This window comes from Mytilus trossulus, chromosome 4 (assembly GCF_036588685.1).
Source record: "Mytilus trossulus isolate FHL-02 chromosome 4, PNRI_Mtr1.1.1.hap1, whole genome shotgun sequence".
In the NCBI taxonomy this organism is placed as follows: domain Eukaryota; kingdom Metazoa; phylum Mollusca; class Bivalvia; order Mytilida; family Mytilidae; genus Mytilus; species Mytilus trossulus.
The window spans coordinates 78,193,140-78,204,578 of NC_086376.1; the positions used below are offsets into that span (position 1 = coordinate 78,193,140).

At 32.4% G+C, this 11,439-nt stretch overlaps 2 protein-coding genes across 5 annotated transcripts in view; one reads left to right on the forward strand and one right to left on the reverse strand.

The window, feature by feature from the left end:
- LOC134716041 (uncharacterized) overlaps positions 1-6,272 on the forward strand; it is a 28,503-nt gene extending 22,231 nt beyond the window's left edge. The window contains exons 11-15 of one of the 4 annotated variants that reach the window (XM_063578726.1): positions 875-939; positions 1,397-1,493; positions 3,154-3,319; positions 4,036-4,195; positions 5,484-6,272. In XM_063578726.1, coding sequence (XP_063434796.1) covers positions 875-939; positions 1,397-1,493; positions 3,154-3,319; positions 4,036-4,195; positions 5,484-5,543 — 548 coding nt within the window. In that variant the 3' untranslated portion in view covers positions 5,544-6,272. Of the gene's footprint in view, positions 1-874; positions 940-1,396; positions 1,494-3,153; positions 3,320-4,035; positions 4,196-5,483 lie in introns of those variants that run through there. The other 3 variants (XM_063578727.1, XR_010106825.1, XR_010106826.1) reach the window with 3 other exon arrangements.
- A 3,582-nt stretch (positions 6,273-9,854) lies between these two features.
- On the reverse strand, positions 9,855-11,397 carry LOC134716824 (uncharacterized). Its single transcript, XM_063579834.1, has one exon. It carries the CDS (start codon positions 11,395-11,397, stop codon positions 9,964-9,966), a length of 1,434 nt encoding a protein of 477 aa, XP_063435904.1. The 3' UTR covers positions 9,855-9,963.
- Positions 11,398-11,439: the final 42 nt, after the last annotated feature.

Genomic DNA, 11,439 nt, shown 5'->3' on the forward strand with positions numbered 1-11,439 from the left:
GTAACATATATGTTTGAAATTATATGCACTCTTACATTGGTCAGAGAAAAATACTTTCTTAATCATGTAAGTAACACTCTTTATAAAGAAATTCATTTCTTTTTTGAGATTTTCAAATAAATCCTCCCATATTTTGCTTCAAGCATCACTGAAGATTCCTCAATTAGTCGAAACTCGTATATGGTAAATTAAATTGTCACATATCATTGCCTTACTTTAAACTAATGGAAATTCCTCTGTTGGTACAAAAAAAAAAGATTTAAAAAATTATAAGTTTGGGGGAAAACAAACATTTGAGAAGTAGAGATTGTAGTATCGAAAAAAAAACCTTATAATTTTGTGAATAAAGCAAAGGAAAGCATTTCTCTAATTATTTGATAAAAAAATATTATTGTTTTTAAAATAAAGCGAAGTAGTTTGTTCAACATGTTCAACTTTAAGTAATTTAAAGAAAAAAGTATGATAAGAACCAGATTAAATACATGAGGAATAGCTTAAAATACCTTAGCAAGCATTTAAATGTGAAGCCTGTCATATACGTTAGTATTATAATGTGCATATTATAAGATATTATGTGGTTATGAAAATTCGTTTGGTAACAAAACTTTGGAATTTTTCGAAAAACTAAGAATTTTCTTATCCTTAGCCATATTTGGCACAACATTGTTGGAATATGGATCCTCAATGCTGTTCAACTTCGTACTTGTTAGGCTTTATAAATATTTTGATATGAGCGTCACTAATGAGTCGTATGTAGACGAAACGCGCGTCTGGCGTACTAAATTAGAATCCTGGTACCTTTTTGGTAACTATAAATAAAAAAGCAGATTACCTAATTTCGAATATGTAATAATTTAAAACTCCTTTACTCCAGATTTGTATGACATCAGTCCAGAAGAAATGAGATCTTTAGCGTACAGATTAGATAGATCGTCATATGTGAGTTGCCCCTTAAGACATTACCCTGGCGAGTTATCATTCAAACGATATGCAAGCAAGTGTGATGATCAAAATTTAAGCAATCGTTGTACGGTCCTTATTTTGTATGTGTATATTTAAGAAAATCAGCATTCAATTCATTAAAAATTATCAAAAAAGATGTTGACCTAAAACCTGAACTAATCTTTTTTTGTATCATAGTCATGAAATTTCTGATGGTTAGCTGCATGTTTTCGTAAAACGTTTGTTTTTTACCTGTTTTGTTGCCTAGTGTTATCATGTGCATCGACCGACACACCTGTTAAATATCTACAAAACCAAACATATCAAAGTGTAAAATTCGATCGACATTAACTTTTAATTTTATCATGTCAGTACGATCAAAACAGAGGGATTCAGAAAACTCAGACTTTTACTTGAAAACTTAAATAATTAGTATCATTTATAAATTTTAAAGGTGTCATTAGAGAACGAATTGTCAGATACTTTTGATGTGATGTGCTCTAACGATGAGAAAGAACTACTGGATAATCTCAATTTAATGTATCAAATTGGTAAGATATGAATTATATTATTTTGCATCTGGCTCATAACAAAATGTGGAAAAAGGAGATAAGAAATTATTTGCAATGAAACAATTATCAACCTAAACATAAATGATGTAAACAACAACAAATCAAGTTGCAGTCTTCAATGATGTGCAAAACAGCAAACTTAAGTCCATATTGTAAAATAAATACAAACGGAACATCCACACATGAAAAAATGAAGGAGATCATGCGCCATTAACAGCAATGTATTGCCATGTAAATCATTCAAATTTGGCTTTTTGTTGTTCATAACTTAATAGCAGAAGAACACCCAATGTAAAGATTTTATTTTTTTGGTTCAAATGACGAAAAACTTGGCATAAGTGAGGTTTTATCCTGTCCAGTACTTTAGACAAAATTTTACAATGCATTTCATTACATATAGGAAAATAACCATCACTGGAACGTAACTTATCAAATGTCACTCCTTTTTTCCTTATTTTCATGCTTTATTAATCATCTGAAATTAAGTTTCCCAAATTTTCTTTAGAAAACACCAAAATAAAAAAAAATCAAGGAAATACTATTTTTTTTACTCTTTTTCGTTTGCAACCAGATAAAAGCCTGGTACCTTTGTTAACTATAATTATGTCGAAATGTCCAATTGTAATGTTTATTTGTGTATTTATCTGTCCTGAATGTACTTGAATTTATTTGACTGTAGTCCTGGCATGTTATATGGTCATTTTAGTGATATATTTAACATTACCATAAATGTGCAAAGTTAAGCTAGCTGCAAAACCAGGACCAACCCATCATTTGTTCTTGAAATGTCCTGTACCAAGTTGGAAAACTGCAGTTGTGTTCTTATAGTTCGTTTCCTTTTATGTTGCATTGTCGTTTGGTTTTTCGTTGCACTTCAGTGTTTATCTTGTTTCGTTGCTTTCTTCTGATGGTTTATGTGTTTACCTCAGTTTTAGTTTATAACCCGGATTGTTGTCTCTCAATCGATTTCTGACTTCCGAACATTTTCGATATACTACAACTGCTTTTGTTTATGTACTATGATTTGATAGCATTTCACCTTAAAAAAATAATTGCAGGTAGAGGGAACACTTAAACATTCTCCTCCGGTCCTAGATTAGTGATTTAGATAATGTTGATAGAAATAACATTGAAGGATTTGATCACAAAAGTATGATCAAAGTCATAATCATATTCCTAAATATGGACATTTTCCGTCTTCAGACTGATAATATATATAAAAAAAGAAGATGTGGTATGATTGCCAATGAGACAACTATCCACAAAAGACCAAAATGACACACATATTAACAACTATAAGTCACCGTACGGCCGTCAGCAATAAGCAAAGCCCATACCGCATGGTCAGCTATAAAAGGCCCCGATAAGACAATGTAAAACAATATGTTGTTTTATAAGAATTTAGGACAAATGATTGACGCATAAGCGTTTTTGTTGTAGAATTAAATAGAGATGTTCTTTTTATGTTATAGTTATTGAATCCATAGAACATAAGTTAATTTGAATTTTGAACTATATAAATGCTACGAAGTTTTAGTGATTTTTTTTCTGTTCTTTATATAAATTCATTTTGATATTGAATAATTATATATTTGACCTTGGATGACTTCACAATTGAATTTTTCGTTTCTTTTGTCAGCAGAAAAAATTGATACAACGACAAATGCAAACGTCAAGTTAGATATTGAAATGAAAACAGTCCAACACCAAGAGATGGAGACTCAAAGAGAAAGTTTCAATGCACAGTTGGCATCACTTAAGGAGGAGATTGACAGCAAGCAGCATTCTATTGACCAACTCAAACAGTAAGATAGTTTGTTTTAAAGCAAAGAAATCTCAAAGTACATCATAGCAAAACGTTAGTCTACAATAATACATGGTATAGCAATTATGCAATAAGGAATAAGGACAAACTATTTTATATCCTCATGTGAACTTCGCGCTTGGTTGTTTAATGAAAGAGTTAGAACAAGAATACATAAATAAATAAAGGCAAGAGTGGTATACGATGTTCGAAATTCATATCGATTAAAAGAAAACAAATCTTCGATACAACCTTACACCATAGGAAACACATCAGCTATGAGAGGAAAACAAAGAATCAACAGGAACAATGAAGTGCAACAACAACAAACGTCAATATACGGAGAAACGAACTATTTGATAACAACTGCCATATTCCTAACTTGGTACATGACAAAAATATATGGTGGTTTCAACCTGGTTTTATGGCTAGCCAAAAGCTCCTGCTTTACAACAAATGTCATTATCATGGCTTGGTACAGACATATTCTGAAGAAAACTCTGGATTGAACCCAGTTTTATAGTCAGCCAAACCTTTTTCAAGTGTGACCGTTTTTATAGTTGCTTAATATTACTAAAAATGGGTGATTAACCCAAATAGTTATATTCGGATAAAATAATAATATTTGGTATTAAATGTTGATGTATTATTAATGTTTAATTTGAAACGAAAAATATCTATTCGAATCTGAAATAATGTAAACTTATTTTGTCATAGGGAAAACGAGAAATTGTCTGTGGCTAATGTCAAATTAAATGAGGATACATGCAAGAAAAAACATAATGAATTAGAGTCAGCCATGATGACCGGAATATCATCACTCATTCATAACGACGAGGTAGAAGAACGGGATCTCGCTTGTTTTGAGAAATCTACGGTATGGGAAGAATACAGTAATTAGTGTTTTTCAAACTATCATATGGTGCATTAGTTATATACTGAATATTCTAAAAGATATATGTTGCGTTTTTATCTCATTCATTTGACTTGAAAGCAAAGAAACAAAAAATATGCGGAAAATTCAATAAGGAAGGTACCTTATCAAATGGCACAATCAAAACTTAAACACATAAACGAATGAATAACAACTGTCATATTCTTAACTTAGTACAGACGATTTCTAAAAAAGATTTTTTTCTAACAAAGAAAATGGTGGATTTAACCTGGTGTTATAGCTAGTTTAACCTCTCACTTGTATGACAGTCAATAGGTGAAGATGTTTTAAAAAATGGAGGGAAGTGTACAGCAGTCAATACTGTGTTGTAGTCTTTAAAATCACTTTAAAAACAAACAAAACAAAAGAAATATAGACGAAACACACTAGCAGTGTTTTATACGGCTTATTCAAAATGTTATAAAGCAATATACAAATTTGCAAAATCAATGTTATATTTTCTTGCACAGTTAGAGGTAGAATAGACAATGAAAATAGTCGACGAACATGTTGAATTAATAGTTAGTTAATTATGTATGATGCATTTTAATTTGTTTTAGTTTCTTTTTTTATCCATTCTGACATTGGACTCGGACTTCTTTTAAACTGAATTTTACTGTGCGTGTTGTTGTGTGTTTGGATTTTCTACATTGGCTAGAAGTATATAATATATGAGGAGGGGTTGAGATCTAACAAGTTAAACTCAGCCTCATCTGGAGCCTCTTGCCTTTGTTTTGTACTTTTTTTTCATCTATATATTTTCGTCTATCATCACTGAACTAGTACTCATCTCAATTTAGAGGCCAGCTGAAGTACGCTTCCGAGTGCGGGATTTCCCCCGTTGTATTGTAGACTGAATAAAGGCCGTCGACTGTTTTATGCTCTTTGGTTTGTCTCTTTGACACATTTCCAATTTCCATTAAATTTTATTTTGGAAAAGTGTGATACATTTTGACAACCCACAGATTGATTAAATTAGTCTCGTCTGAGTTTAACTGTTGTCCATTCGGAACATTCACTCGTCAATTTTAATAAATGATAACAGGCATTTATTTTACCAATAAACTCCGTTCATTTCTGTATCTATACACATTCCTTACATTTTACAATTTAAAACAATCAGCAATAACAACTGTTACAAAAAAACGTCAAAAGATTTGAGAATAAATATTGTGAACAGTTAACACGATTTTTAAATCCTAAAATATCAATAAAAGCAATTATTTTACAGTCTCAAATGGACGAAAAAGATGACAAAAAAGATGACGTGGACAAATTTCGTCACCTGTAAAAAGGGAATGACGCCGAAACTACAAAAAAAAACAACCTACTAAGATCAACAATAGAATATGATGTTAGAGAAGCCAAGGAAGAAGCTATAAGAGACAGACAGAAGTTTGAAAATATTTTAATTATAAAAACTGAAGGAAGTCCTGACCTTTCTGGTTTTTTTTAAACTATTGAGCGGTATCCGAAACTATATGGGAAATCAATAATAGTTGCCACTGAACACAAAACGAATTGCGAAATTAAAAAAAAACACAAAAAAAACCAAATTCATATATTTTCTATGATTGTATAAAGTAACTTCGAGAATCTTTTGTTTAAGATAAAACAGAATATAAGGTATTCAATACACTGTTAATCTATAAAGATAATAAAGAAATTCATATCAGTCAATTTAGAACTTATAAATAAACGAGTGTCCGGACATACACAAGAAAAATATTTACAGCTACCGAGAGAGAATGTTTATAGAAATTGCAGAATTGATATTTTGTCTTAGGCCTAAGCATTACGTCTCGAACTTGGTTTTACAAAAATACATTTATATTTACCTGTGTATATTATGACGCAGGTGTTTGTTTCCAAAAGTAATGATTTTCTAAAAATTGATTAATATTTCACAGCGGTATTGCGTCAACCTTTTTATTTATGTTTTACCTTAACTATTTGTCCCTTATAATTTGTATTAGCTATATATTTTCATTCAGTATGATAGATCATATTTATTCGTTCATTGTGTGTTAATTTGTGTTTTTTGACTAAGTTAAGCCTTCCATATTCATGTCTAAACCTTCTGATTGCACTTGTGCTAATTTCCAATTCACATATGAACCTGCTGACCACGTTCTTACTGGTGGCCTCAACATTGTTAATACCACTTCTCTACGAAATGTGTTATCGAAAGGTCCGAAATATCGTGAGCCTAAATCAATCAATTGGAAATACAACTTTGAAATTTTGTTGGATTCAGTCGAGGATTATGCCAGGCAATGGACAAAGCGTGAGAAAGAAGACGTAGACACTCTTTTCGAATGGATTAAGGCAGTGAGGTTGTTGATACAAATCAAAATTAAGAAACTGAATGGGTCCATCAATGCCCATGCTCGTCAATCTTTAGACACCCAAATGTTGCAAAACAACTATTCGACCTCCATTACAAATATGTTGTTGTCCCCGCAGACAAAGCCCCAAATAACATCGTTTTGGTGTGTAAAAGTCATTACTTAAACTGCTTGATAAACGAATTAGGTATTGACAGTTCACTTGGAAACTAAATATATACCCTCATGACACTTACCAAAGAGGAAATCCGGGATAATCATAGGTCTGTTCTTTATTCCTTTTGATTTCAACCAAAGATGACGAACTGGATCTTCCATCACTGTATTGGATACCTAAACTACATAAGTGTCCTTACACACAACGGTATATTGCTGGGTCTTCCAAGTGCTCCACGAAACCTCTTTCTGAATTATTAACATTTATTTTATCGGCAATCAAAGTTATTGTGAAACTGCCTATTCTAGAGGTGGCGTGAATCAGATGTGGATACTTAAAAATTCCAAAGATCTTATAGAGTACATACAATCTAACTCTCTTTCATCTTGTAATAGTATTAAAACATATGACTTTTCTACTCTTTACACAAGTATTCCACATTCCAAACTAAAAGACAAATTGAAAGAGTTGGTATTGCTTTGCTTCATAAAAAAGAATGGACAACGAAGTATCTTGTCTTAGGGAGGAATAAATCCTACTTTGTAAAGGACCACTTTGATTCGAACAAAAAATTCTCTAAAACTGATATTATCAAGATGCTTGATTTCTTAGGAATAAACAATACGAACCCCACCAAAAACTAGGGGTGATCTCAGGTGCTCCGGAAGGGTAAGCAGATCCGGCTCAACATGTGGCCCCCGTCGTGTTGCTTATGTGATAACAAATCTGGTGAATAGTCTAATTCGGTAGGTCACATTCATGAATGGGAAGGGGAATGTAGTTACGACGTAAGGAACATACCCAATATCTATTTTGAAACGGTTATTCCATAACGTTCAACCAACTCCGTAAAATTTACGAAGGGATGATTTCAACTTCACCATTTGGAACTCTTGGTTTAATAGCTTCCTTGGGAGGAGCAATTCTCTATCAAGAAAATCATGATGGGAAATGCAAGCACAGGAATATCGTATTAATTGGGAAATATATACCCCGTATGCAGGTGCTGCTGGAATGGAGCTACTTAGAAATGGAAAGTTCACAATTGGAAAGCTGAAATCATCTCTTTTGTCGTAAAGTTTTGTTTCAACTGACTTTCATTGTCAATTTCTAGTCGTAAGTCAAGATATGAGACCAACTTTTATGTATCTGTAGTATCCTTCATTTCGAATGCGATGGGATAGATTTGTTCAACATTGTCACCAAGTTCTGAATTATTAAGTGAAAGAACATCATCTATATAGCGGAAAGTCGAGTTAAAGGATATTGATAACTTCTTATCTTTATTCATAAGAAGTTCCTGTATGAAGTCAGTTTCATAATAATAAAGAAACAAGTTAAAAAAAGGTTAAAAAAAAAGAAACAAGTCTGCAAGAAAAGGGCACAATTTGTTTCCTTTATAACCTTTCAAATGTACGTTATAAGAATTACATAATACACAATTTCATCTAAAGTGAAGAGTTTCAGTGTTTCAATATTTCAATCATTGCTCCGAAAGTACTACCAAAAGACAATAACAATAGACTATGTTTGTATTCCATAATATAACAAGCAGTAGTCGACTCTTCATGTTAAGTTTCGAATAATATCATTAGCTGAGCAGGTCCCATACATGATGCTAGAGTTCTAGTTTACACGTCAATTAATGCTCTGTTTCAGAAATGAACTGGAAGACACAACAATTAGTCCATTTCTAACTGGGGGCAACATATCCTCCTATGCTATTGTTAGTGAAACCTTTCAGTAACAAAGGAGCTATAACTGCAGAAAAAGTATTCTAATCACATGTTATCAAAAGCAAGAATGGTAGTAGACAAGACCTTTGGAAGACTTTGTCATTTCGGGGCCTTTTATAACTGACTTTGCGGTATGATCTTTGTTCATCGTTGAAGGCCGTACAGTGACCTATAGTTGTTTATTTCTGTGTCATTTTGGTCTCTTGTGGAGAGTTGTCTCATTGGCAATCATGCCACATTTTCTTTTTCTATGTTAAAGTCTCATGAAAAGAATAGATCTAGACAGGTTGCTTTTATACCAGAAGTAGCAGAATGTTGTTGTTCTTTTAAAAAATACCAGACGACAAGATATTAACAACTGCAAGACACTTTCGATCTGTATGATCTTAAGCAATTAGACATAAAAAACGATACAATAATCAGCAGTAAAGGCAATTGCATTTCAAAAGTGCATTGTTTCATCCGAAAAGACCAATAGCCTGGTATGAGTTCAAATTTAAAACTAAAAAAAAAAAACCTATGGAAATCACTGAGCCACAGGATCCTACCTAGAAACATACAAATTAATGTGATGCACAAACTCAGCATGAGAAGACATTAAAAATGATCTGAAGCGAACGAGGATTTTTAAATATCTCAAAAAACAATTTCAATTCTACTATGTTCAAGGGCCTATCCAAACCAAGGAACCTCATAGCCGGTTTTCTTTTACCCTATTATAAACTCATCATCGATACAAGGATTAAAATTAAAATTTTGTATTGAGCTCAGACGTGCGTTTCATCGACAAAAAAACCCAAAACAACTCACCATGGCCGCGCGAATAATAAAAGAAGATCAAATACAGTATACGTACAAAGTTTAAGACCATAATGAACCAAAAAATCCTACAAATTTTGCCGCATACGACTACGGTAATGTATATCTGAGGTAGAACAACCTTAAAATTAAAAAAAAATACAAAATCTATGAAAACATGATGTTGATTTTATAGTTTTAACTTGATTTGTTTCATTACTTTGGTTTAATTTATATCAGACGGTGTATAGCTTTGCGTTGAGTATCTTTTGGAAAAATACGATGATCTTTATATGATTGTTTTTAGTTTTATAATAAAATTGAGAATGGAAATGGGGAATGAGTCAAAGAGACAACAACCCGACCATAGAGAAGACAACAACAGAAGGTCAACAACAGGTCATCAGTGCAGAGAGAAATTCCCGCTCCCGGAGGCGTTTCATTTATTGTGATTTCATTAATATATAACATGTTTGTTTATTTAATCATATAAGAAAACAATTTTCATTTTCAATTATCAAGCTTTTTAGTTTGATATAAGTAAAGTTTACAGTTTTCTGGGATTTACAAAGTTTCGTTTTTGTTATATTCTAACTTTACTTTCATGATCGTATTTGTACTTTTGGTGAAGTATGTAACGTCCTATTTCGGCAAACATTCCGCTACCTTGCATTACACTCGTGTGACTCTCGTATCCTGGAAATGGTTCAGGCCAAGGAACATGTACACTGTAAACTCCATCATAAATCCAATCAAATTTCTTTTCTTGGGTTTTGAAATTCTCTTTGAACGTCGGATGGCAGGTTCGATTTTTTGATTGACAAAGAACTGTAGTCGAGGTTCGATATGAACAGAATCGGGTAATTGTTCATAGACTTTATAAAGTGAGTACATAGCATTAAACCACCAACTGTTAGTCTGAAATTTTTTGAAATTTTCTTGCCAATGTTTTATTAAGTCGCTTTGGGATTTTGCAATTATAACTCCAGTTTGAATTGTGTCAGGATAGTACGTCCAAGGTTGAACATCGAAAGTGACAACGGCACTGTAACCTTTCATAATTAAATCATCAACAGATTTCACCCACATAACATCCCAATCGGTGTAGATTCCACCATATCGTAATAAAATTTCACATCTTGAGACGTCACTAGCTGCAGCCACGAATTTAATTTTATTTCCATAAACATACTGCGGCTTATGCCTGTACACAAAAATAACACGTGGATCTTTTGATATATTTTGCATATAATACCCAGTAAGGATGACATCACCATGTATGTATAGTTTGTCAGGATTAAGAATAGTTAGAACACTTCTAAGACTTAAGTAGTTTTGAAATAGTAGATTACTTGTTCCATACCATATCATGTGGACAATCTTTGGTGTTACACTTTCAGAATTAGTCTGTGCATTAATGTCAGAATGTTCGTACAATATTCGTTTTGCTAAAAGAGCAAATGGTGATATTGAATTAATTACGTCTAGTGGATTTAACTTTGGTACGATTACACATATGGAATTTCCACCGGTGTATGTGTTTACATTTTCACACTTTGTGCTATTGTTGACAAAATAATTACTATGTTCTAGTAAATATCGGCTCTTAAACCTAGTGAATCTAGTGCTTTTTCTTTCTGTGAATATGAAACTAAGTTTCTTCATTTTATCAAATGCCAATGAAAATCGTCGTTTCCTAAATGACCGCAGTGAACATGTAGGGAAAACATTATTGAAGAAATAAATACCACCTTTATCTTGAAGTTCTTGAAAAATGTACCCTAGAGCACACTCGTCTTCACGGTCAGAAGTTCTATCTACAGTTAACACATAAAATCCTGGTATAGTATTTTTGAGAAGTCCAAGCCACATATTATAATCGTTATAATTTTCCTGGCGAAGGGAAGGGTCAGGCTTTTCATTGGTATTGGTAACAGATTCGATATCATCATAAATGGTCGTGAGAACTATGATGTCAGGTTTTAATGTTCTCCAAATTGTAAGAATACTGATATAAACATTGAATGGAATAGTGTATTTTTTACACCATGAAAAGTACACAGTATTTGGAACAAAGTTACCTTCAAGATCGTCTGCAGCATTCATTTTATCGTAAATATAATCTTCTGTGGAAATATTTGTTTTCTT

Excerpts from the sequence above, each read along its gene's own strand:
- LOC134716824 (XM_063579834.1), bottom strand. The coding sequence starts at position 11,397 with ATGAATGCTGCAGACGATCTTGAAGGTAACTTTGTTCCAAATACTGTG.